The sequence below is a fragment of the Aspergillus ruber genome (genome assembly GCF_000600275.1).
Source record: "Aspergillus ruber CBS 135680 unplaced genomic scaffold scaffold00024, whole genome shotgun sequence".
In the NCBI taxonomy this organism is placed as follows: Eukaryota; Fungi; Ascomycota; class Eurotiomycetes; order Eurotiales; family Aspergillaceae; genus Aspergillus; species Aspergillus ruber.
Genome location: NW_024467320.1, coordinates 71,753 through 98,488, shown reverse-complemented (window position 1 = coordinate 98,488; position 26,736 = coordinate 71,753). Strand labels below are relative to the sequence as shown.

Genomic DNA, 26,736 nt, shown 5'->3' with positions numbered 1-26,736 from the left:
AGTTGTAACCTCGACATAACTCATTTATGAAGACTGCAATGACTATTGTAGATGTATTACGTGGAACAAAATAACAGCAAAGTAACATAACAACAAAGGCAAATGGACATGATTACCTGAGAGTTCCTCCCTGTCTTGGTATCCCTAGACGCACCCCGACATTAAGTTATTAACTAACGATGCATGACGGAAGGAATGCAGAGATTATAGAACGCCCTGCAGCAGCCTCGACATGATCCTCTTTGATTAAATCAGCCGCCCTTTCGGCCAATGCATAGGTTGTCGCTTGAATATTCCCGGATGGCTCCAGAGGAAAGACACTAGCGTCAACCACACGCAGGTTACTTGTTCCGTGGACCCTCAGACGGTTATCCACAACACCTCCCTTGTCAGCGGGCATCATAGCACACGACCCCGATGGATGGAAACAGGTGAACAATCGCTCCTTGACCACTTCCTTTGCGGCGTTGAGATCACTCAAATCAACCGCGTGTGCTGGGATTCGGACACTAGCCTTGATTAAAGAGGCGAATGGCCCCGTCTGCACGATACGATCGAGGTACTGCATTTGGCGCGCCATCAGCTCCAGATCGAGCGGATGTGAGAGGTAGTTTGGATCGTAAATCGGTTTGTCCTCGATCCGGGAGGACCTGATATGCACAGAGCCCCGCGAGAAAGGGTTGTTGTGGAGGGCGAGGATGCTGATGTAATTCTCCGGTAGGTTCTTGGCCAGGACGTCTGGCACGGTCGTCGCGCCGGGTTTCATGTGTAATTGAACAGGAAGGTACATATACTGCACGTCTGAGGTTTTGTGGTCAAGTAGCTTCTTCTGTAGAATGTCGTATTGTCCTTGCAGCGCCGGGGAAGTGTTTTGGTCCTGATGACTTTGCACCAATTTCTGTACAGCTTCCGTGGACAATGCGCCGTTGTTGTCCACGGACGGCAAGTAGGCCATGCTCATCGGCATGCCGGCCATGGGTCCGCTGTGCGTGTCTTCATATAGCTTGAGCAGTGCCTGTGCGACGTTTGGATCGCGTAACACATCGCCAGAAACCTGTCCGTCGGCTACCTGAAAACTGAGTGCCGACAATGCATGATCTTGCAGATTTTCTCCCACACCGGGACGGTCAACAACGACCGGAATATCCTGCTTTTGAAGCCGATCTGCCTGTCCAATGCCCGACAACTCCAGTATCTGGGGCGAATTCAGACTTCCAGCCGACAGGATGACTTCGCGCCGAGCAGTGATACACGCGCTGCCGTCCTTGGTACGGATCTGGACACCAGTTGCTCTAGGCGTCTCCCCCGACTGATCAAAGAGGATCTTTTCCACCAATGTCTCGGCTTGCAGATGCAGGTTTGGCCGTTGCGCAACCTGGGGTGTATAATACGCTGTCGCGTATCCTCGTCGCCCATTACGATCCACCGTCAGCGGGTTGGTAAACGCCCCGATGTTATCTCCAGCAATTGGATCCCCACTGGCCTTCCATCCCAGCTCGTGAAATGTTTCGTTCCAGGCCTGATTGAACTCACTGTACACATCGGGCAAAGTCACTGGCACCGGACCATCAACACCTTGCGCCTCAGTCTTCATGTATTCGTCGATCCCCAGGAGAGAGGAGGTCGTGTCGCTTGGCCGTGTGTAGGTGTGGAACTTGCGCAGGTATGGTGCCATCTCGTCTGGTCCCCAGCCTTCGTTTCCCAACTGAGTCCAGGCCGTAAAGTTGGATCGTGATGGATACATGATGGCGCCGAAGTTTATTGCGGAGGAGCCCCCGACGACGCGACCTCGGGGTTGACCGATTTGTCTGTTGTTCACATGGATCTATTCTGTCAGTTGCCATCCATGGAAAAGCTGGATCTTTGGGCGCAATGTGTACCTGAGGTTCACTCATATAGTCCCAGTCTATCTCTGGGTCACCGTACAAGGTCCCAAGCAGGCCCGGGGTTTCAATGCGAGCATCTCCCATGCGATTGGGACCGGCTTCGAGCACGAGAACGGAGTGGTCTGCATCCTCGCTTAGACGTGAGGCTAGAACAAGACCGCCAACGCCAGCGCCGATGATAATGAAGTCGTATTCAGACATTGCAGTGCTTCACAGTCAAGTCAAACACCAAACAAGCGAAACAAAGCAATTGACATGAGACAACTGCCAATTTAAAGAATAGAAAAATGGTAACGTAATCGGATGCTGAGTTCAACAGGACACCGAGCGGAACATGAATTAGTCTCCCCTACACGTCCCACTAACTGGACCCCTAAATGGGCGCAATTATGGCAGATCCAGTGGTTTTCATCTGCATTCCGCTCGGTGTCCGATTACGTTACGCCAACCGAGAAACTGGACATAGGAAAATCGAAAACTTACCCTATAACAAAGTACAGCCCCTAATAATAAAGTCGCGTCTAAGCGACACACCGGCGCCGCACCAGCCAGGAACGGACTGAACCGGGCTAGAAGCATTGATACACCCGGGCCATTCAGAAGCGTCTCGACCCACAAAAGCCGTTGCAGGAGGCAGCTGTCAGATACGGGAACTTGTCCCGGGACGCACGGTGCATCCCCATTTGTCGCGGCTTATATACCCCCGAGCCGGTCGGTCGAGACTGCATTGGAAGCAAACTAAAAAAATATGAATACATGAGGATTTGCTCCTACATCCCGGCATCTTGGCCAGAAAATGGCCGCACCTCAGCTGTACAATATTTTTCAAAATGCGATTGTGCGCGATCAGCTCATCGCCAATACGGTGCTGGCCGTGCTGGCAACGGCGATGGTGGTGATGCGGTTTATCTCGCGCAGGATCCGGAAGAGTCAAATTTGGTGGGATGATGTGTGCTGTGTTTTATCGTTGGTATGCAGTTATGCCACTACCGAGCTCGTTCGGGCCATTTACTGACTGAATAGCTGCACACATATGGGATGTTGGCTATGCATTTTCACTACGCTCGAGTCGGGATGCGTGAACATATGTCGGATATGCCGATGCAAAACACCATTCTCATGCTCAAGGTTAGCTACCGGAAAGAGACAAAGTGGGATATAGGATTTCCGCTGACCAACAGATGCTCATCGTCTACCAAATCGTCTACTATAACGCCATGGTTCTCGCGAAACTGTCTTACCTCTTCTTCTATCTGCGCATATTTGTTACGGAAGCTTTCAGGCTGGCCGCCTGGATCTGCATGGGATGCGCCTTATCATATTGGCTCGGGAGTATGCTGCAGATATTTCTAATCTGCCAGCCATTTGCGAAGAACTGGGATCCGACTCTCGAGGGGCATTGCGCTAGTCAGAACGTCGCCTTTTCCACCATTGGCGCTTTCAACCTGGTGACTGATCTGATGGTCATGCTGCTTCCAGTGCATTTCATTCGGAAACTGCAAATGTCTCCGGCAACGAAGCTGGGATTGTATATAATATTTGGTCTGGGATTCTTGTACGTTCTCTCCCTTTTTACTCCACACCGCGCCTAGTCTAACGAAACAGCATCTCGGCAATCACCATAATCCGCATCCATGTCCTCACCACCGTTGACTTCACCGATCTCCCATACTCCATGATCTGGGCTGCATTCTGGAGTGTGGCCGAACCCGCCTTGGCCGTGACCAACGCCTGTATACCCATGATACGACCGGTCCTAAAAGCGTTCTTCCCGAATCTATTTAGCTCATTCCGTGACGCAGACTATACGTCGGAGACAGGGCCATCTGTCGGGTCAAGTCTGAACTTCCACAAACGGCGGATGGCCGACGATCTGGATGGAGAGATGCCCCTGACGCAACTACAGGATGGGCCAGGGAAATGGAGCCGTGGCGGTGATGAGCTGTCGTTAAATGGAGGCTTACAGGAGGGACATTCCGCGACACATTTACCGCGGAGTGTGATTGAGTATTAAAAGTTTTATACCCTGTTTCATTTGTTTATAGAGTCTTTATCCACTTAAAAACCGTTATTTTATCGATTATGACAATTAAATCCTAATAATATTTGCATGTACAAATCCTGGAAACTCCCAAATTAGTAACATCAGTTTAGTTCACAGGATCAGTAGCAGGAAGTAATCCCAACCAGGACCTTCGATATGAGGCCTAACATGCAACGGCCACTAAATATCGCGCAATCTAGCTGCCTTTCTAGTCTTCTCATATAACCTTTAAGGAAAATTATAATAAATAAATGAAAAAAAGGCCTGCCGTATAAAGCGTCGCCTGAACCTTCAACCCCCCCAACTCCAAGCAGTACCGGTTGGGATGCGGAATTAGTAACTAGTCGAACAGAGGTCAGTAATATCGGATTGCGATATGTAGAATAGATCTGCATACATTTATAGGAGGGTTGTCTTTTAATATAGTAGATCCTATTGAGGAATGGTGCATGCTTCCATAGATTAATGTATTGCCTAACATGCCATCGTACATGCATTTTCTCAGCCGCCTTCACATTCTCTTTATAGGTTTTTCTACAGGTTCCCGAAATTAGTGGATTCCCAATTTAAAATAAGGAAAGGTCAAGTGTCTTTGATTCTCTCGACTTGATCGAGGTCCATTTCAGACAACATTGACGGAGGAAATTTAGAGGGTCGCCGAAAAGGGAAGGTGCTCGGAACCCTATCTCGTGCTAAGGCGCGCTAATCAAAACGATGCCCGAGGAAATTATGGTGCAAAGAACTAAAATTTTCGATCCTAACTCATAGCCACAACGCTCATGCAGTCAAGCTCTTGCCAAAAAAGTCCGCACACTTGGCTCCCGCCTCATCAACCTGATCATACAAATCGGCATGCGTCTTCCCATCCACGATGAACAACTCCTTGGGCTCCTTAGCCTTAGCCACACCCTCTTCGCTATGCCACTTGGATGCCGCCTTGGTACCCGTAATCATCAATAGCGGCCGCGGGCTGATCATCGAGTTGAACGCAAAGGCGTCAAAGTTAGCCATGATGTCCCAGTTGCGGGGAATGGTAGTGTTGGTCGCCCGGGGGTGATGCGCTCTGGGGGTGCGGTAATACAGCATCAAGTCGCGGAAAGACTCTGACATGTTGGCAGGCGCGTCCTCAGGCTTCTCGGGAAGTAAATGCACGATGGGAACCTTGTTGCCGGTGACGTCGCTGTTACGATCCGCGGCAGCACCTTCAAGCTGCATCTTGAGAATCTCTGGAGTGGAGGTGTTTTTCTCGAGGCCGCTGCGGCTCATGGTTCCCACGCAAGACGGCCGCGATGGTGGCGCACGCCTTGATGCGGAGGTCTGTCTGGGTGGCGAATGGTGCGTATCCGCCCGAGGCGCAGATGCCGAGAACACCAATACGGTCTGAATTGACATCTTGACGGCTGAATAGGTAGGTCATGGCGGATTTGATATCCTCAACACGCTGGGTGGAATCCTCGAGGGCGCGTGGTTCACCCTCGGATTCACCCTGATAAGCGGCATCGAATGTAAGACAGATGAAGCCGGCTTGGGAGAGCACACGGGCATAGTTGGCGGGTGATCGCTCCTTTATGGAGGTCCAAGGATGGGAGATGACGATGGCTGCACCGTTGCGGTTGGGTGCGTTGGCCTGAGGATGGTAGAGGTGACCAGCAAGTTTCAGGTTGCGGGAGAGAAAAGAGACGTTGGTAACCATGATGAATGTACTTGTCTGTAGATTGCGATTCTGGCTTGACTCTGGAGAATGGACATGGCCAATTTATAATTGGGATGCGGTCTATGAACCCCGAGCATTTTCGGACAGCGAGACAGAATTCGCCCGAACATCTTCGGGAGCGGAGATGGAGATCGCGGTCATCTATGTACGAACCAACTAATTGGCAGCGTCATCAATAGCAATAAGAACATTTATTCCGAAGCACGGAAATAACACCTAAATCCGGCAACAGGATGACACTTTTGGATTCCAACAAGACGGAAGCGGACGTACATTCGGATGAAAGGGGATGATGATTGGATTTTAGAAGAACATGATGAAAGAGCGACGCACTTAGGCTTGAATTAGCTTTAGTGTTGTAGTTGATGACCTCTCACCTGGGCTATGAACATAGGATACTACTTTGCTGCGAAAGTCATACAATATTAATTCGATTCACCACTCCCAGAGCTAACCTACCACATAAACTCCATATTCAACCCTTATTCCTCAACAGTCTTTTAAGCCATCCAAACTAGCTAGCTAGGCGACGATAAAATCATGAGGACGCTTCAGCATCTGTGAAGAACAGAAAGATCTCCAAGCGCGGCCATGGAATATTCGCTGAAGCCAACTGACTGGTAAACTGCGTCGTTTTATGCTCTCTATTCAGTTGATGCATGATCTAAATGAGACCGGACTGCGAACGTTGGGTTTCCCACGGGGGAAGTTCAGGGAGAATATGATGAGACAAAAGACACAAGAAATCGAGCTTCTTCAACATGTAGCGAAGAACCCGACTTGTCTGTTAATATTTGATATTGAAAAACTGTATTGATCTGCAGACTTACCTTCTTCCTGAAAGATTCCGTCATGGACGTCTGTAACAGCCTGATGGTCTTCCCCGTAATCCAAGGGACCACAACCGTGTATTTTGGGATACTCATCACATGGAACCTCCAAGAACCCAATTGCTATGTTTTCTTGGCCAGGGATGGACTCCCTCGGCCCCGAACACAGACATAACCAAATAAAGCCAGTGCTAGAAGACTCTATGCGTTTCAAGCCCGTGAGGTCTGTAGAATGATACCTCTCCGACAAAAGGATCTACGGAGCGGCCCTTTTTCTGCATGTGTGTATTATCCACTCAACGAGAAGTTCAGGGGCAAATATCTCACGATGTTTTCTAAGTCCGTTAGCCTGTTAAAAAAGCCCCTGTATGCAACAGTCAATGAAATGCCAGAACACAACGTCCCCCCGGCTGATCATCAGCACCATCACCCGGGGTATATTCTAGGTGTTGACCTTGATGACCTCGATTAACATTTCCTCTATTGTAGATGAGCCGAATCCGAAGCCATATTTCTTCTGGTGCCAGGTATTATCAGATCGTTGCTGCGACATGGTAGATTCTGTACCCGGCTGGGAGACGTAAGCACGAAGCTCCGATCTACCAAACGCCGTGGTACTTGAGACCTACCGAGAAACCCCGTCATATCCTATTGTGTGCGCATATAAAACACGGCCTTCTGAAACGAGCTCGAGCAAAATCCTTGAAACATAGCGAGATCAGAAGTGGCAGGTGCAGGATTGAAACCGATAAACTCATTAGTTTCGACGCTTTCCAGCTCAACGCAGTTTTTCACGAATCTCGTCTCATAACCCCCAAAAGCCTTACCCAACCTATAGCTGTGACTGTTGTTAGTTTAGAAGGCAGGGCACTTAACAACCTTGTACTTATCAAAGTTTAATTTTTGAACGGGCGATAGATGACAACTGCAATGCTAATCATATTGGTAGCCCTCGGACAGAACAGGAGTGTCAGCGATAAGCCAAATTTGAACAGGCGCACTACTCCTTAAGTAGTGACCGAGTGGTATTCCGCAGCATATGTGCAGCCGAACATGAACAGTATAAGGAGCATGGCAAGATATAGAAGTAGAAGTAGAACGGAAAGAATGAGGTTCCAAGGATGAGAAAACGCGGCTCATTTTAGGTACTTGGCAATATCTGTTCATTCCTTACTTTCTTCGCTCCGGTTGTGCATCACATTGAGAATAGCTAGTGCGCCAAAAGGAAACACGTAGTCTTTGCGAGGGTATTGGAGAGCGATGGCGGGCTGATTATAGTCAATAATATGAAAATTTGATGTCTCCAAAGTCGCACTGATGCACAGACCATATTTTACCCATTGAAGAGCATGACCATATGCGTATGCGAGCCTGTTTTCTCTATTAGTAGTGCGCAAGCAAGAATGGAGCGGCAACGCACGGTCTGGTTTCCTCCGTCTTTTTCTATACCAGGAGGTCGTCAGCCTGGTTAATCAAGCCAACTAAAAACTGGACAGAACTGAAGTGTGTATATAATATGAGACAGCTTCGACAGCCAATCTCTGAAAGAGGGCTGGTTGAGGGAATCGGTAATGACAGGTAGCTTTGCCCCGCATATCGTCTGGGCTGCCGATATACGGTATATATATAATTCATGAACCAAGGATGAATGTCGTCCAAGACAAGACAAAAGACAGCAGACAAGAGAGTATTGTGTTAATAGCCCTCCCACGGGTCTTGCTTCGCATATGTATAACCCGAGAAAACAGCAAAACAAGTGGGAAATGGGCTTAGACTAAGAACACACCCATTGAGAAAATAGCAGACACTCAAGTTCAATTGATAACTTGAGTCTCCGTGGTAGCTGTATCGCTAAGTTGGAATCCTACATGAATAGATGTAAGAAGAAAAAGTCCAGCTCGAGGCAGCCGAGCATCATCAGAGTAAGTGTGGTTGGAACCGGCAGCCGTCGCGGAAGTTAACTGTAAACGATGTAACAGGATGGCCAGCCAAGGTGATTGCCTCCAGAATGAGTGAAGTAGCCCCTATGATACAGCGTGCTTGCGATTATAAAAGTTACCTTGCTCCATCACATTAGCGTTTCCAAATATATATATAAACAAGCCATCGCAAGATGATATAACAGAAGAGGGTGAAAAGCATGTCCGAAGAAAATCGCAACCTCATCTATCCATTTGTAAATCTGTTTTCAAACGTTGTTAGTATCCCATCAACCAGCAGGATCTATTGCTTCGTGTGTTGGAAATACCCGAGGAGTTTCACATACCTAGGCATCGTGTAGGTTTAATCGACCTTTGTAAAAGTAAATTCTTGGCGATATACACGTGTGCCAATTTCGACAATTTCCCTTAAGACTAGGATATTCCCAAACACGTCTAGGAAGGGGTGCTGAATAACTAACAATACCGGTGTTAGTATATCTCCATATCGACAGTTAGATATGGGAACCCTACCTGCGGCAAACATCCACTGAGCAGTCGAACTCTCCAATGCAGCGTATTCACCACACTTTTCAATGCATGTTACATCTGACGCAAGTTGCGTTACGGTTGCTTTTGCGACTGGCCCCGCTCCCACAGTGTTATAAATGTGGTGCCATAGTGCGTAGCACTGCTGGACAACTCTTATATATGAAGCGTCTCCGGAGCAGACAAACCAGCAAGAGAGGCATCTGACAAAGTAATAAAATGTCGACAGGTTTCAGATCGTAATTTACCGTTTTAGAACCTAACACGGAGTTCGTAAAGTGTACAGACCAGCCAGCCTTAACGCTTCGAAAACCAGTTCCTTATTATACCTTCCATATATATATGTTGCCCAGGAAAGTATCATGGAAGAAGGTGACGTGCGTAGCGTGCAGGTACAAGCCCGGATCCACCAGATTGCGTGAGTATACCAAAATTATCTCGGAAAAAAGACCTGTCGACGGGGTGCTCGGGAATCTGAAACCTCTTAACAAGTTGCCTCTGCCTCTCGTACGTCCGTTACCGACCAAAGATAGCCCTTGCCTGTTTCCATTGTGAGAGACCGCGTCTTCTTGGCGCGTGTTCTACCTTGGTTCCATACATTAGCTGGGATGCCGATATGGGCAGCCGGAAGGCTAGCTACTACTCAACCTAGTAGCTAGGTGGGCGGCAGCAGGTTAACGAGAAACATTAGAATGAGGAACAAGCAGTTAGCAGAGGTCTATATCTAGGTTTTACAGTCATGGCACCTAAGCTGGGGCCCTGAGAATGCCAAGCTCCGACTAATAGCAGCAGCTTATATCTAGGCTCTATAACCATGGCGCCTAGGCCGACGCTCTGAGAATGTCCAGCATCTGGAATCATTAATACTGGCTTGACAGGACAGACGCGGTGGTCGGTTAATATAGGTGCTATATAAATGTATTAGCTAAAGGTGTATCGACATTAGCAGTAGCTTATATCTAGGTTTTATAATAGTGACACCTGGGCCGAAGCTCTGAAAATGCAATGTGTCTCAAGGCCCACTATTTGGTGTACTGTACGATATGACTGTTCATTGTAGATTTTGAATTGAATTTTCTTGCACTCAAATTATCCTGAGGAGCCTATATGGAAATTCATGCTGGAGTTTGGTTTTTGCCAGGCGTGGCCAATTGCTGCTTATAGATAGGCAACAACAGTAAATAGCACATGTATATACCCTTGGGAGGATGTGGAGGGAACTGGGAGCGAAAAAGATATCCCGGACACTGGGGATGGATGAGCTGCTTTCGGAGCCGAAGGCGTCGGTGGTTATCGCTGATTTCATGGTCCAAACGGGCCTGCTCTCCCAATTCAATGCGGTGGATGAGGGAGTGCTTGGTACAACAAATGAGGACAACGCAGCGCAGGGTAACTGAGTGTGAGAAATGAAGAGCAACACGAATAGTGGCCACGACACCAGGATAGTAGTGGCCACAGGAAGAGACCAATGAATACGATAACTGTCAGGACCGGGCAGCCAACGACAGCTTTTTCCTTTGATGTTTGTCTAAGCTTTTGATTGCGTTGTACGTATACTTCTTTTCGCGGGGATGGTGGCCAGAGGAACCAACCGCTGGCTGAATCTCCTCTTTTCCGGCGCTGGCGCTGGCCGTTGACGGCTCGGAAGCGGCGCTTCGAGCACGCCTGCATAGCGACATGTATACAGAGTCAGCTACAACAAGAATAAGAGGTCTACGACTACTATGTACCCTTAGGAACAGAGAAAAACAATATAAGAATATAAAGAAGATAACCGAGAGCTGGGAGTCGAGTCTGGACCTCGTATGCTTCTAGATGCAAGCGCTCTCCGTTGACCTACAGCCCATCCCCAATGAAAACTATACCCTTTAAGTGGCCCGTATATCAAATAAAAAAAAGTGCCTGAGGCGTTCTAATTAGAATGAAATAAGATAACGCTCTTGTACGTCTGATATAAGAGTTCAAGACGAAAATAAATTGATAAATTTACGTATAATCAAACAAAATAAACCAGTCATGAGATTGGCCATACCAGCAAATAAGAAAAGAGTAATCACGGTTGCCATACGTATCGGTGTATTAAGTTAAGAATAATCATTATCAAAGCTATAAATACTGCGACGCAAGTCCCCAGAAGCAGAGAATAAAACAATCCAACTAAGAGGAATTTAAAACTTGGCCACAGATGTGGAATCAGATCCATTCTGATATCCGCCGACTTCAGCTGGCAATCTTTATTGCACACGTCTAACACAGCGTATGTATACCAGAAAATCCATGAGAAGGGATAGGTAAGGTAGATCCAAATAAACCGCAGAGCAAGCTCTCCTCGATCTTCTGAGATGCAAAGCCTGCTTAGTGTACGACAGCCTTTTCAACACTGAACACAAGCGTAAGCAACTAGAAGTATCGCCAAGTCAGCTTAGAGCCATTCTTGGTTAAGCGGAGTTCATAATTTGACAGAGCTTTGTTTTGTAACATACTTGGTGGCATGTCCAGGAGGCTGCCAGGATGGGATCTTATGCTGTGACTTCGCGGGAAATAGATAGTAGGTTTTTTCTCGGATGGTAGGATGCTGAATGCTTTGTCGGGGGTGATGGTGGATGTGGACTGATGGTACGAGGTATGCCTTGCGCTGTAAATTGTGAATCACATAGTGACTGGTGTAGAAGAATGCGTTTGTAGTAGATTGATGGGAAGGAAATAGATGAGGTGTGATAAGTTGGAGACTTAAACGATGGGTGCCTGCTGATTAAGTTATGTCTCAGCGCCACGCGATTGATTGTATCTAGTTATACAAAGCCAATTTCCAGCAATATGCGATCTGACGGCAGCATTATTCCACCTGCACACGCTCCATCGGCCACTCAATCCACCCCCATAAATCCGCCGGCAAGAACGCACAAACCCCATTCAGCACATGCTTCCCCCACTCCTTCATAAACCACACAGACTCCATATACTTCAACAAGCCAGCCCAATGCGCAAGTATCACCAGCGCTAACGGATCCTTCCGTTCCAACTGTGCCACGAAGTCCCGAGGAAGTCGATACAACCATCCTATCAAAATGTGCATCAAACCCACTGCTGGTTTATGGAGAGAGCGTTTCTCGTATACTTCTTCCAAAGTGGATTCTAGGTTGTCAATGGCAGATATGTACATAACGCGGTCTTCCGCGTCCCAAGAATGCTGTAGATTGACGAGGCGGTGAAGTCCTTGGACTTGCGCGATATTTTTTTGCAACTCGTTTTGCATTAATGGGTTTATGACCGTGGTGTCCGAGCTTGGTCTAGGCTCTAAGATCCCGCTAAACACCTTGGAATGGTGCGACTCCAGAATCAACTTCACGCCGTGCATGAGCACCAGCCATTCCGCGGGACCATTGTCGCTGAAGACAAGATACTCCCCTGGCTGTGGTCCTCGGCCAAAGTATGCGAAGCAGATCATCACCGCGGATATGTAGACCTTTTGACATGTGTCTGCATTGAGTTCGGAGAGCACTGCTGTGACGGATTGGACTCCGAATGTGAAGTGGTCGTTGGCTTGTTGGAGGTATTGGTCCCGCAAGGCCGGTTTCTCGTGGCCCATGTGCAGCGAAGAGAGAGCGAGGATTAGATGTAAGATTGACGGAAACTCAAAAGCCCATTGCGCGACATGATTCTGCCAGACAGCGCATCCATGCTCGTCATCAACTATGGTGGGTATTGTGGAGACGAGGAAGTGATGGAAAAGTTGAAGGTCAGGCACTGAGATGGCTTCCGTACTAGATTCTGTAGCGACATCTTTATGGCGCACTTCTCTGATCTTCAAAGGTCGTGATTGGACCGTTCGCTCCGAGGTCTCCGTTGTATATTGAGATGTTCGGAAGCGGTATTTCTTTTCTCGGGGGCGCTGCTCGCTAGGCGATAGGGACCCGGATGCAGCAGAAGATATTTCGGAGCTTCCACGTGCAGAAAAGGTACATTCGACCTCATGGTTGGCGCAATTTGTGCAGATGGGCTTTTTCTCATCGCACTGGCAGTAGTCAGTGTCGGTCACAGATGGAAGACGAATCCTGCGCCAGGGGAAGCAGAATAGCGAAAGTATAGTATCCAGCATGTTTTGTGATCTTGAGTAGCAACAAACAAACGAGTGCAAGGAACATGAAAGAAACGCTGAGATAAAGTGGGCTATCAACGCATAAAATATGCGAACAAGGAGAAGGAGAACGCCGCTCACCTTAATACGCCTCCGCTTACAATTGCTGCAACCCGAACGCGATTTCTGATGTGTGCGCCGTGATTTTACAAGCCTTGTCATTGTCTGGAGTGTTGAAGGAACTCTCGTACTTCGTGGTCGTATTCGTATTATTTTATACCCGATTGAGGTGTGGGCCTGCATGGGAAGCAAAAATAGAAGTCTCGATTTTCCCCACAATTCCTGCCCAATTGAGGGCTGATATGTTTTTGTGTTTTATGAGGGTGCAGCAAGACAAGCGTGGGTGATATATAGCTTTTTACGAGGAGAGCCGATGCTCAGGGGGAGGGTTCTTCTGGGTTTCCATGTTTTTCTGCTTTTTTTGGGTGTTTTAACGGTTGGTTCTGGTCTTGCATATAGTGCGGTCGTTTCTATCCACAACACATAGATCTAGGTAGGAATAATAAAATGTTGTACTAGTCACAATATGGAATAATGTGAACGACGGGTGAGTTATTGGTTACCACTCTATACCTCCCTCGAACACATGGCCTCATCAAAAACTTCACAAGCCCTCTCTACATCGCATACTTCCCGCCCAAGAAGTGTTTCTCCCTCAACCCACCTACTCTCCCAAATCCTATCCCAAACCCTCCTCTTAAAACCACTCCTTAACCCCCGATAAGCCCCTTGACTCGGATACGCAACTAACCCCATCGTCGCACTCCCAGTCTTCGCCGTCAAGCTAACAAGTCCCTTCGTCAACCCCTTCGCAACGCCTAGCGCACCCTGTTCTCTCTTCGAACGGTACGTATGCACAAAGATATCTGTGACGCCTTCGTAGATGCCATGCGTGAATGTCGACCAAGCAACCGCCGCACCGGTTTCGAAGGATACTATGGGGTTTTGGTTGCGTACGGGGTCGCTGTAGAGCCGCGGGAGGGACCGCATGCCTTCTGTTGCGGCGAGGGGAAGGTCGAGGAGGGCGCCGCGGGAGGCGCGGCCAAGGAATTTGCCTAGGCTGATCACTGAGAGGAGCAGCATTTGGCGGGCGTGGTTTGGATTGCCGGTTTGGGGATCTGTGGTGGGTGTGTCTTCCGGGTTTGATATTGATCGGTGGCGTTTGTATTCGCGGTACGGGTCGAGGATTATGCCTGCTGTGGCATCGGCCATGCCGCTCATTGTTGACAGTGAGGCTGATGAGATGGCCGTGAAAGGGTCCCATCGTCGGATATCGATTATGATGGGCTTTGTTTCGAGACTACCTCTGTTAGTCTGTCCGTTTTGCTGTACCATGGTGTCATAGCATGCTCACCGTTTTAAATGCTTTCTCTGAAGACGTCCTTCGCTTACCAGAGCACAAGCTGCCAGTTTTGACAATCGTACTATTGTCTTCCCCCGTTTGATCCTCCAGACAGCAGGTTGGTCCAGAAGTATATCACATTGCATCTCGTTCCGCGGGAGATGAGCGTGGAATGAGTCGACTGCAGCCCGGACTCCAGATTCCCGATTAATTTTTCTAGCCAGATCCCGCGCTGCAGTTGCAGCAGAAGGAGTTAGACAGAACTTAATTGCATCCACCAGGTTCTCTGCCGTGAGAGACTTCTGTGGAATAGGGCTCGGGCCCACGCCTGCGGAAGCTACGATGCTCCCCCAGAACGCTTGACTGGAATTTATTAAGGATCAGCCATTAGGATGATTATACCATCATAAAGAGGAAACCTACTCTCCAAAAAATGGGACTATCGTGGTCGGTTTCCCATACCGCAACCCACAAGCGGTCGTACCAGCGCCGCCATGATGCACTACAGCAGCCACATGCTGGAACAGCCACTCGTGAGGACAGTTTCCGAGGGAATATATATTCAAATTCCCAGGGGCTTCAAAGTTAGACCATCCACGGGAGATGATGGCTCGTACACCGGTCACTTCAACTGCTTGTAGAAGAGTAGACAGCATTTTCTCCGGATTTTCGACCACGATGCTCCCAAAACCGATGTAAATTGGTGTATCACCAGCGTTGATGAATTCGACAAGGTCTGCCGGTGGTTCGTAGGCAGGCGGTTCTCTGAAAAAGAACCCGCATACATCTTGTAGTCATCAGAGCCTGCAACGAAACGATCGTATGTGATGAACTGACCTATATGGGAACCCCAATCCGGCGGCTTCGCAACCAAAGCCGGAGACCAGCAATAAGTGAACGGCACCTGCAGCGTCTCTGCAAGATTCGGCCCTTCTGTAGCTGGTACAGGGTCCAGTTCCAGAACGTCTTTCCTCCAACCGTTGATCAAATCTGCTAGACTGCAGTCATACGATTTAGCTCAGAATTTCTCGCGAATTGGAAGTGACATACCCCTGCCAAGTTATCCACTTTACGAAATGATACGAAACCAAGTTCCCTAAACTCGGATCACTCCCTGAATACCTCAAATTCGCCAACGGATGCGGAAACTCTCTCGTACTCGTCCACGGCATCGTAAACATGAGATGAACAGGAACACCCAGCGCCTGCGCACAGTGCACATGCGCGAAACTAGGCGGATTCGCGATAATCGCATCTGCTACAAACGGTTCCCCGGAACGTGGATCAGGTTCAATGCATGACTGCCAGCAGTCATGCAAGATCTGTGTGATGATGGCACGTTTCTTTTGGATGTCGCCTGCCCGCAGGCTTTTCATGCTTGGAATGAGGCCCGGATTGCGGACCATGTAGGACATTAGTTCGGCGGGATCACCACCGAGGGGGTAGAATTCGAGACCATTGTTTGCCACAAAGTGTTCGAATGTGGAGTGTGTGGCTAGTCGGACGCGGTGGCCGTGTTTTTGGAGTTCTGCACCGAGGGCGATGAAGGGTTGCACGTCGCCGCGGCTGCCGACAACTTGGATGACAATGTTGAGTTTGATGATCCATGTTGGACGGAGACGTTGTCTAGATGTTTCGCGTTCGTCTGTGGGTTGTCTGGCGCTGCTGTGGCGCATCAGCCATTCCACGTTCCGGCTGAATCTTTGTCCAACTCGGACATCCACGCGTCCATCATTGGTAGTCAAGACTTCTGGAAGAGGTGCAGCGGGATAGGGCGGGACGCATGAGGAAGGCAAGTCCGCTGTGTTTAGATTTGCAGGGGAGATCGCCTCGTAGGGTGGAGGAGGGTCCCAGTTGTTGTCGACAGGATTGGCATTGTGTGTGTTTGCCATTTCAGTCGCTGCTGTATATCATTAGTTCTTCCAGATGAGGTTATGGGAGAATTTGGAAACGAGAGATGCCATCCCCTAGGGAAGGAAGGGGAAATAGAAAGAAAAGGAATTCAAGCCTGGACAAACAATCCAATACACTGAAGGTCCACGTTCCACATTGAACATTTTCCCCTGTGGATATCCACGGAATAACCTCATCAGCTCCGTGGATCCCCTATTATTCTAGCGCTGTTTATCCGAATAACGCCCGGAAGGACCAAGTATAGAAGGTTTTCAACAGAGATAGACTTTTTCCCAAGTACTAGAGTGGGTCCCAAGTGGCGCTAATGCCGCATCCCGAATATCATTCCGTTTCTGGGACGGCCGCTTCGATGTGATTGGATGCCTGGTTACGAGTACGATATAAATACTACTTCAGGTTAGTGCTGTCCTAATTCCAGAAATACGTGGTTTCCATTTTTGGATGGCCGGTTTGTTTTAATCTGGGTTGACTCCTCTTCGATTTTGCTATAGACCCTCCTCTCTATCATTCAGATAGGAATATACAATTCACATTTGCTGCGTGTACATCCATCTTCATCCTCGATCGATACACATCTATATATCATTACATCCCACAAGTCTCAACCATGAAATCAACACTTCAAAACAACCCCAAAATCGACCAATACTGGCACAACCCCGGCCCCTGCGGCTTAATAACCCGCACCGCCCTCCGCACCCTCCAATTTACCCTCGCCATAATAATCGCCGCCCTCTACGGCATTGACCTGTCACACTCCACCAGAACCTCCACCGCCGCCGGTTCCGAATGGATCTACGCCGAAGTCGTCGCCGCTCTGTCCGCAATAACCTGCATTGTACACTGCTTTGCGACTGTCACCCGGGTCGGATGGTGCACTTGGGATTTTGTGCTATTTGTGCTGTGGATGGCGCAGACGGGGCTTTTTGGGAATATTTATGTTAAGGGGCATGTTCAGGAAGAGTACCGGGATGCTACGGGGAGTTTGGAGAGGATGAGGGCGGGAGTTTGGGTTGGATTGGTTTGTATGCTACTTTGGTTGGGGACGTTTGTGCTGGGCGTGGGTTGGTGTTGCAGGACGAGGAAGGTTGTTAGGAGGACGGACAAGGACAAGGAACAAGAGAGTGGGAAGAAGACTGGGGACGAGGAGAGGGGGTATGCAAAGGTGGTTGGTGCCGAGAGTGAGACTGAGTTGGATGAGAGTGACCAAGACAGTGTCAAGAAGGGTAAAAAGGGTGCCAAATATTGAACAAGACCTATGCTACTTTGCATACATCAGATTCATGGCGCGTATCCCGCAATCACACCCGGAGAAACCACCCACCATTGATAATTCGGCCTCAGCTGTCAGACGGCGCTTGTAAATTTATTATGGGGCTTGGTGCACCTTACCCCTGGTAGATGTGTATGCCATGATGTCTCCGCGGGTTGACCACTGAAGAACCCCGCATGCATGAAGACCATACAAATACTCATGCTGGCTAGATGTTCGGCGCCGAAGGAACGGATGACTCGACCAAGAACCAGGTAGACTGTCGCGGCGATGAGAGGTGGGGCGCAAAGGATGGGCATTTCTTGGAGTGCCCATGAGGATATTTCTGTTCTGTCCTTGTGGGACCATGCTCGACCGTAGTATCCGAATGCTTCACCTGATTGAGATCGTGTTAGTCGACATAAGGGCTGGACCTGTTGACACCGGGATGGAAGTCAATATCCATTGTGAAGGAGTAGGATTGTTACTTAGGGTTGACGGATTATCTATACACAAACTGGGGGGTTGCCAAATTTCTATGAGATTGCCTGTCTATTTTTGAAACAAACTTAGACACCCTGTTCCCTGAAAATCTATTATGATTACCGGATTAGGAACCTTTTTGGAACGAATACTAGAGGAGACAGGCGGATCATTCTGCGTTTTGTGCATTTCCCTAATGGGATTTGCGTCAGGGAGATCGATATCCATGGGCCAAGCGAAGGGGAGAGTAGAGCGACGTCGTATTCGTTTTAAGCAGCGGCCAGATTGCGCAAGACCCTGGATTTAAATTGAATATTGAAGTTAGGAGTCTAGAGCCGATAAAAAGAGCGAAAGACCAATCAGGGGCTTCTCTTGTTCCTGCAATCTTAATAGGTTGTTGAAGACAGAACGTAGATGTTGGGGTGCGAATATGCAGAAATTTCCTATTTGACTTAGCTCAGATTGGACCTATGGCGATCGCGTTTGTACTCTCCTTAGTTGTCTCTCAAGCATTCTGCCTGCATTATCAGCAAGGGTGTCTATCCCCCAAGAACAAAAAAAATATGGGGAGCCAAGCTGTATTGGTTGACGTCCAAGGGAAGCAGAAGGCGGGACCATAGTGGGAGATTCCAGATGATAGCTTATGCTCTAGTATTTCACTCGCCTTCACGGATCTCATAATATCGAAGCCTTAAATGTTGATTTTCAAATCCTACAGGACGATATCTGCGAAAAAATGATCTGCGACTTACGAACATCCATCGTACTCGTCACTATAAAATTTCCCTATCCGGTAACTCCACAATACTAACCCTGGAAGCTCGGTGGAGCAAAACTTTGATCACTCCTGTTATAGAGCATTTATTCAGCATGTAGATAGTACATTATAAAAGCGCAGATATGTTCCAATGTTTGATGAAAAATTCTACATTGAATTCAGACTCTGTATTCACTATCATCACAATGGCTATGGCCAAAATGATGTTTCCATGGCCATCTCAGTGGTAAGCATCTCTATACTGCCCCGTATACGCACATGCTCATGGACATAATATAGGTTATCCAGCTATCTGTTTAGACTGACACTGGTGATATTCATGGGCTCCCTAGTCGGTGCCGTCCAGCCAAATGATTCCTTGTGCACCACTCTAGTCGCAGATGGCCCAACGCAAATCACCCCCGATTGTGTTGATCCCATCTATCAATCTCCAATCTATACCAACCACTCCGACGAAACCTCTCCTCTCAAACACCGAAAGGTATCTGGATATTTCAATGCTACGGGAATCGAGTTCAATATTTATATGCCGTATCACGGTTGGGAAGGTCGTTTCTTCCAAATGGTTTTCCCGACGCAGACGTCCGTGGCCTCGGCTGGAGAAATCGGATTTGGAGCTGAGGCTGGCGGTTATACTGTGCACGTTGCGGGCACTGGAGGTTATCGGGCTGATGCTGCAGTTGCGAAACTATCCAGGGAAATTGCTCGGGAATTCTACCAACAGCCATCTCGCAAGATCTACGGCTATATATATGGAGGCAGTGGCGGTTTCTTTAAGACCGTTGGAGCGATGGAAAATACCGTCTCCGTTTGGGATGGTAGCGTCCCTCTCATCCAGGGAATTCCAATCTCGGACCCAACAGGGTGTTCTATCGCCTCACTTGGAGGATTGGTGCTAGGAAACCAATCTCGCGAGCTCCAGGATGCGGTACGTCCGGGAAGCAACATCGATCCCAGGGATATCCTTAACCCAGTACAGCGCGCTGTGTGGGACGAGGTGACGGCATTAGGTGTGCCTCCGGCGGTGTGGGAAGATTTTGATGGCACTGGTCGCAACCGATCGCAGGTTTATGAGCTTCTTCGGGCTGCTGCAGTCAGTCTAAAGTCTATTGATCCCACCTATGCTGATGACTTCTGGAGTCAGCCGGGATATCTGGGGACGGAAAAATCCGAGCTCGGACACCTGTTTCGCTCGTCTTTGGTTGAATTCAACGCCACGGTTCTTCAGGTGAATCGCAATGCGCAGAGCACTCCAGTTGACATTATGCTGAACGCATCACCATCAGCAGCGCCCCGTCGCAATTGGTACGATTTTACCATTCAGTCGCAATGTAGTGGAGTGAAGAAAGGAGGCACATTCACTGGCCACATGGATCCAGGCTCGGGCAAGGTCATAATTTACTCCGATAACAACAGCACCATTCTCAACTGTTTGGAAAAAGGTGTGAAGGTTCGTGTGGACAACCGATGGTACCTCGCACTCCATACATTCCATCGGCATGAAATCCCTACTGGCGAAGGATATTACGCTTTTGACTACCTTCGCAATGAGGATGGAAAGTCTCGATATCCTCAGCGCAGTGTGCTCGCAGCCCGCACCTTCGCCCAGTCAGCGAGTGGTGGTGGAACCAATACTGGGAATATCACCGGAAAGATGATTGTTATGGACAACCTCATGGACAACAAAGCTTTCCCATGGGAAGCTGACTGGTACCGGACGCGAGTAAAGAAATATCTTGGCGACCAGTTCAACAATCAATACCGTCTTTACTACAGCGACAATGCTGACCATGAAATGGGACCCGTGGAGCCAGCTGTGAAGTATCGTCTGATCGACTTTACCGGGCTTTTCGAACAACACTTACGCGACCTCAGCGCTTGGGTGGAGCAGGGAATCGAACCCCCATTGGCCACCAAATACAAAATTCAAAATGGCCAGGTTGAAGTCCCTGAGTCTGCATCCGAACGTGGGGGAATTCAGCCCGTTGCCCATTTGAAAGTACAGAATGGCACACGAGCGGAGGTGCAAGTGGGATCTCCGGTGACACTCCAAGCATTCATCGAAGTGCCCCGAGATGTTGGGAAGATTGTTTCTCTTGAATGGGATGTTTATGGAAACGCAAGCTTTGTCCCGATGGACTTCGGAACACCCAGCACAATTGTCAACGTGAATGTCACTCACACTTATAAAACCCCCGGTGTATACATCCCAAGTGTCAGAGTCGCATCTCATCGATATGGGGAGATGGGGAGCTCTTACTTCCTAGCATACAACCTAGGTCGTGCGAGAGTAGTTGTTAAATGATAAAGACATTGTCTCGGATTATGGCCAAGGTGTATATCTTGCCCACCTCCAAGGCAGGACCGCTTCGAATATTAATTTAGGCAGAGAAATAGATTTACATTCCAATAATTCAACAATAGACATGGAAAGCATTCAGGATGAGTAAGATCCATCTATGGCAACTTCGAGTGTTCTCACACTATTTTTCACTAGCAAGGACTGGCAAAGACTTGCTACTAAGCCCCAATAGTTACTGTCCGCCACTTGGTGGGTTAACCGGTCTTCTCTGATGCCCAAGCTCTCTCCTACTCGATCTTTGCCTCGTTGTGAAATTGACACTTGGCTGCGGCTGCGAGGCGGATATATCGGTTGCGGGGGTTATGTGGTCCATCAGGTCCTTGGACAGCTTCTTTTGCATGATGATCCACGGTCTAATTGCTTAACACGCCTTGGTGAGCGGGAATCCACCTAAGCTCGGTCCGAATGCCCTGCTCCTCCAGTCGTCAGATCAAGTCCAGGCATCCCGCCAGGTACACTTGTCCCGACGGCATACGTGATCGGCAGAGCGCCGAAAGCGCTCTGCGAGGATGACCATGCCGTTCTTTGCCTGTGTAGTCCAGGGCTTGGTGCTACTCAGGACTAACTCGAGTGCCATCTCTGTTGTGATATGAGGCTGGTGCAGATCAGGAACCAAGACGCACCCCCGGAAATAATTCTCGAAATGTCTATACGAAGAACCAATTTGACTGGAGATCAACTTGTCTTCTCGTGTATAATTTGACATGGTAGTGGCTTGTTTTGCTAACAGTGCTAACCAGCATTTTGAGCTCTACCTTGCATCTGGGCAAAGAGATTGTCCTGGGTCGTATGAGAGCACCGCATAGAAATTTACGAAACGAGAGAGAACTTATCCGCAATACATCATCCAGGGGCACATCCATTAATTTTTTCGGTAGTTTTTCCGCCACGAGACTCCACGGCTCGAGTGGGCTCTTCTGTTTCCGAAGGCCCTTGATGATATCGGACAGTGCAAACAGTTTCAGCATGACGCATTCACCTCTCACATGAATATCACAACTGCGCTCAATACCCGCTGGGAAGGCCCATTTTAGTGCGCCTGTCGGCCTGGTGTTGACTTTGAATACTGTGATGGACAGTACGTGCTTCTCTACAATTCGTCAGAGATAACAGGTTGCGGTTAGCGCTTTGCTAACCAAAACCGCGTGCACTGCGGGTGGCTTTGGGGGAGTGCTAACCAAACCCGCAAATTATGGCTTTGGCTTTGGCTAATCGCAGCTAGCTATGGCTTTGCCGCAGCCTATCCTCACCTAATGTTAGATCCAGAGGAATGGCGGCAAATTGAGTATCTTCTTTGGATCACACAACCCTTCTTCAAATTTACAACTGCGCTCTCGAAGACTAAGGATGTCACTATCTATAGTGTCTTTGGTATCTATAACAAACTGCTTGAGCACCTTGAGACATCAACCTGACAGCTTCAAAGAAAGAGAGGTCCCTGGAAAGAGTTGATGCTTAGTGCTCTTCATGCAGCGATGGCGAAGCTTTCATTCTATTACAGCAAGACTGACGAGGTTCATAGTGATCTCTATGCAATTGGGACCATTATTGCGCCCCAAAACAAGCTTCAGTTTTTCTCCGGCAAGGATTGGAATGATTACAGCTACGACTGACACAAAAGATATCTGATAAGCCTCCAAAAATACCTTGAACCCTATAAACAACAACTGTCAGAGAATCAATTCTCATCAAAGGCTCAACTGCCGGCAGTGCCAACATCGGAGTTTTATATGCGTCTTATGCCAGCAGAGCCCCATCAACAAAAGCTGAGCCAGATTTATGAGCTTACAGACTATATATAGAGAGATATGTATTTAATTTGTCTTTGATTACATCTTTTTAATGCTGATAATGGGGGCTCTGCCGGTTGCCCCTCTTGTGTTTTGGAAAGACCACCAAGATGAATTTCCAGCTCTTGCAAACCTTGCACGGGATGTTCTCTCAATCCCAGCGACTGGTGTTGAGCGACTATTCAACTCTGCTTGTGATATCTGCCACTATCATCGAAGCTCACTGAATGCTCAAACAATCCAAGATCTCATGATGTTTATGTGCACAACAAAATTTGATCTTGAAGAAAAAGAGCTGGCGTTTCTTGGTCAGTTCCTGTAAAAAGAGGAGATAGAGGCAGTAAGTGAAGAAAAGGAAGCTCTGAGTCAGGATGATCTTGATCCAATCAGCGATAATGAGGAGGATTATCCAGTACATATTCAAGATCAGCTACGACTTAGCTCGAATAAAAGGCAAAGAAATACCACACCCGCTACCTCTGAGAGTGAGGTTGATCTTCCATTACCTACCAACTTACGTGAAGGAGACAGTATTCAGCAATGTATGTCAGGTAGGACTCGGAAACGCTCAAGGCTTCTAGATGGATTTGAACTTGGTTGAGGGTAGTTAATATAATCAGCTTTATTTAAAAAATGAGCTTGTGTAGCATAATTTAATGGCATATTATTTACTCATTAACTTGTACGTTTGGTCTGTCGTAGCTTTAGGGCTTGAAATGGACAATAAACTCGGTCAAATAAATACTAGTATGCAATCCTAATACCATAAAATACAGCCAGAAACCGCATAAAATATGCAAGTCACGGGATTCTCTCTTTTTGCTTTGTTTGGAAGCCCGCGGGCGCCCTCCAGGCCTACTCATTATTTGGCATTCTTCCCCAGCTGTCCATGACCGACGACTAGCCCCGTTCGGGGTGGAGAGCAATACGTGACTATGAGGAAAAGAAGGACATTAGCTATCTAGCATAAAGAGTTGAGAACGAGTCCCGAATAGAGCCAGTGAGGTATTGTATACATACCTCGGTAGGATGCATGAGAATTATAGTAAGATAAAGGACAGGTCTGAGACGCTCTTATATATAATCGCTGAGATGCCAAGGGAGCGTGCTGTCGGTATATAGAAAATAAACAATGTCAGCCACTCCAATAAACCAAAATTAAGCCACGCATAGAAATAGAGTGCACCCACGGTTCTGTATATACCAACCGCGACCCGTACCTTACTCTGAATCTCAAGGCCACCAGTTTTGACCCATAGCTTTTCTCATCAAGCAAGTCAAGCCAATCAACTTGTGCTTAGTTATCAGCAAGAACAACAAGAAACCGCGAATATAGAGCAGAGGCGGAACGCAATATCCCCCTCCGTTGAGTACTTATTGAAAGCATACCAGGCAATCTATGTCCAACGAAAGCAGATATCAAGATATCGTCCAAAAAAATCACAGCTCTACCAGCCCTGAATACTGAAATAAGATATTCCATGCAAAGAATATGAAAGAAGTCTTAAAATAGTGAAAGATCAGGGAGTCATCGATTCATATATGGATTCATTGTTTCTGTGATTATGGACAAGTGTAGCAAACAAAGACTGGAGGCGCAGGCGGAGCTAAAGATGGCCCCCAACAATCTTACATGTTCGAAGGAAATGCTCTGCATGAATGAAACTGAGACAGGCATTCCCAGAACCCTGCCCGAATCAATTATCGCTATCCTAAACATTATCGATCAAGTGTCTAACTAACTTTTCCCAAGTTCCCAAGACCCAGAATTATCACTCGTAAGCCCATTGAAAACAATAAAGAACGACAAATTCGACAAATTAACGAACGACAATCATTGCGCCTGATAAACCTTGAAACTCTTAAACTCCCAATACGCTTGGGTAAAGTTAGCCGCGTTGTGCGCCACGAAATTCTCGCAGGTGCCCGGGCAGTTGTATTGCTCCGTGTAAAACTGGGGCTGGGCGCCGAGCTGACCGCATAAATCGATATTAACAATGATACTTTGGTTGGCAAAGTGGGAAGGGATGTCGCAGTTTGTGCTGGGAAAGTCGGCCAATGCCGTGCCCCATGTCGAGGGATCCGGGGTGCTGTTGGTGATGTCGTCTGGGATACCGTCCCGTGGGAAAAACCAGGCCCGGATACCTGCATTCCGCATCTCCAAGGTGTACACCTTACAATATGTTAGCAAGGTCAAATTATCAGTACTTCCAGGGCGCTTACCCCTCCACCGAGGGCATTCAACCACTCGCCATAGGACTGCGGCTCAGCCTGAACTCCACATCCAGCGTTCCCATGCGTACTATTATCGCAAGTCAAATAATTGGGCTTTCCGGTCTGCTTCCGTTTGACCTTCATATTACACCCGGCGGTACTGTGCAACGTTACAGCATTCCCCTCCGTAGCCAGATTGTTGGTCTCGACGACGTCGATCTCACCGTTCGTCGGCCAATTGTACCCGTCCGTCAGCCAAAGCGCCGGCCATAGACCACATCCGTAGGGAGTATGACTGATATCGAAGATGAACAGTCCATCGTTGTACTGAGCCTTGGACTCGATCCGCACAGACTGACGTCCAGATGCCGCGTAGGTGTTCGAGGTATCCACCTTCACAAGAACCGACTCATCCGTGGCATACGTTAGGTTGAGGTTCTGAGCCGTTGTTTGATCCACATACCTACCACAACGTTAGCCAAGCAAACACATAACACATAACCCAATCACAGATCACGTACTGCACAAACCCATCCGTCGGATCCTGCGCCGAGAAGTAATCAAACTTGTCAAAGAAGCTCGTCCCCGTGTAATCATCCACCAGCCTATACTTCAACGGCATATAGTTCGGGTACCGATTCCTCTTAGTCCCCACGACCGCTCCCACAACAACACCCACGATAACAGCCACAGCAACACCGCCGACAATCAACCTCGTCCGCAGCGACCATCCACGGGGATCATACCAAGGTAACGCACCACTGGCCACACCGGCTGTCGCTGAAGGTGCGATTGTAGGGTGTCTGGAGCTGACCGGTGCGTAGGGGTAGTCCGCACTCGACGAAAGATGAGCAGTATGCTGCTCAGGTAACTCGAGCTTGGGGAATTGCGAGGTTGCGCCGCCGTATCGACTGTAGTCATCACCGGGGTACAGCTGCATGTTTGCCATAATGACAGTAGGTTGGCAGTATGCAAGTGATCCGCACGGTCCAACCAAAAAAAAGAATGTAAATAGGGTTATTGGTAGTAAAAGTAGGAGAGCGTATAAATCAATGAAAGACGTGATATATATAAGTACTTGTAAACGAGAGATGTCCCACAAAGCGAGCTAGATGGAAGAGTTGGTGGTTGGAAGAAGGACTCGAGTAGCTGGTCGGAGGTTCTGATTTTGTCGTGCAGGTTCCTGCTGGAAAGGGAAGGCGTACGTCACCCGCCGGACCCTGTTGATCCTCCCAAAAGTGGAATGTGATTTGTGTATCTTGATTGGTAATTATGCTTGCGTTGTGCTCAAGCATTAGCAGAGTGTCTCCAAAAAATTGTTTATGTCCTACATAATAGTAGACAGTACAATTGCATTTTATTAAGCACAGGAACCAAAGGCTCGGTCTATAAAAAGAAACAACTGATAAACGCCGACTCGCCGATCCAGCAATCAGAAACACCTTCCAGACACGCAATCACAACCCGGTATGAACCACTCGTCTGGCATAGGGTATCTGCCCTCCAGCGATAAAGCACAAG

The 26,736-nt window shown here is 48.2% G+C and overlaps 8 protein-coding genes across 8 annotated transcripts; 3 read left to right on the top strand and 5 right to left on the bottom strand.

Annotated features, from left to right (window-relative positions):
* Positions 1-24: 24 nt before the first annotated feature.
* EURHEDRAFT_517173 (GMC family oxidoreductase) lies at positions 25-2,087 on the bottom strand (the record flags this gene model as incomplete). Its single annotated transcript, XM_040786539.1, has 3 exons — positions 25-42; positions 233-1,825; positions 1,881-2,087. The coding sequence occupies 3 exons, from the start codon at positions 2,085-2,087 to the stop codon at positions 25-27; spliced, it is 1,818 nt and encodes a 605-aa protein (XP_040636555.1).
* Positions 2,088-2,626: 539 nt separating this feature from the next.
* EURHEDRAFT_414816 (uncharacterized protein) lies at positions 2,627-4,010 on the top strand. The gene is made up of 4 exons (XM_040782535.1): positions 2,627-2,856; positions 2,910-3,014; positions 3,068-3,441; positions 3,492-4,010. Exons 1-4 carry the CDS (start codon positions 2,683-2,685, stop codon positions 3,898-3,900), a joined length of 1,062 nt encoding a protein of 353 aa, XP_040636554.1. The 5' UTR covers positions 2,627-2,682; the 3' UTR covers positions 3,901-4,010.
* A 697-nt stretch (positions 4,011-4,707) lies between these two features.
* EURHEDRAFT_388291 (alpha/beta hydrolase) lies at positions 4,708-5,812 on the bottom strand (the record flags this gene model as incomplete). The annotated part of the gene is made up of 2 exons (XM_040779739.1): positions 5,206-5,812; positions 4,708-5,156 (listed from the first exon to the last, which is right to left on the bottom strand). The coding sequence occupies exons 1-2, from the start codon at positions 5,621-5,623 to the stop codon at positions 4,708-4,710; spliced, it is 867 nt and encodes a 288-aa protein (XP_040636553.1). The 5' UTR covers positions 5,624-5,812.
* Positions 5,813-11,778: 5,966 nt separating this feature from the next.
* On the bottom strand, positions 11,779-13,242 carry EURHEDRAFT_461419 (Zn(II)2Cys6 transcription factor; the record flags this gene model as incomplete). The annotated part of the gene is made up of 2 exons (XM_040784716.1): positions 11,779-12,957; positions 13,162-13,242. The coding sequence occupies 2 exons, from the start codon at positions 13,240-13,242 to the stop codon at positions 11,779-11,781; spliced, it is 1,260 nt and encodes a 419-aa protein (XP_040636552.1).
* Positions 13,243-13,647: 405 nt separating this feature from the next.
* EURHEDRAFT_505296 (UDP-Glycosyltransferase/glycogen phosphorylase) lies at positions 13,648-16,314 on the bottom strand (the record flags this gene model as incomplete). The annotated part of the gene is made up of 5 exons (XM_040785833.1): positions 13,648-14,380; positions 14,435-14,785; positions 14,846-15,209; positions 15,260-15,420; positions 15,473-16,314. The coding sequence occupies 5 exons, from the start codon at positions 16,312-16,314 to the stop codon at positions 13,648-13,650; spliced, it is 2,451 nt and encodes an 816-aa protein (XP_040636551.1).
* A 638-nt stretch (positions 16,315-16,952) lies between these two features.
* EURHEDRAFT_429111 (MARVEL domain-containing protein) lies at positions 16,953-17,444 on the top strand (the record flags this gene model as incomplete). Its single annotated transcript, XM_040783398.1, has 1 exon — positions 16,953-17,444. A coding segment is annotated over one exon (492 nt), but the record flags the coding sequence as incomplete, so codon positions are not given.
* A 1,724-nt stretch (positions 17,445-19,168) lies between these two features.
* EURHEDRAFT_517168 (PKD domain-containing protein) lies at positions 19,169-21,154 on the top strand (the record flags this gene model as incomplete). The annotated part of the gene is made up of 1 exon (XM_040786538.1): positions 19,169-21,154. One exon carries the CDS (start codon positions 19,169-19,171, stop codon positions 21,152-21,154), a length of 1,986 nt encoding a protein of 661 aa, XP_040636549.1.
* A 3,440-nt stretch (positions 21,155-24,594) lies between these two features.
* EURHEDRAFT_505290 (glycoside hydrolase family 16 protein) lies at positions 24,595-26,523 on the bottom strand. The gene is made up of 3 exons (XM_040785832.1): positions 25,737-26,523; positions 25,225-25,678; positions 24,595-25,174 (listed from the first exon to the last, which is right to left on the bottom strand). The coding sequence occupies exons 1-3, from the start codon at positions 26,162-26,164 to the stop codon at positions 24,836-24,838; spliced, it is 1,221 nt and encodes a 406-aa protein (XP_040636548.1). The 5' UTR covers positions 26,165-26,523; the 3' UTR covers positions 24,595-24,835.
* Positions 26,524-26,736: the final 213 nt, after the last annotated feature.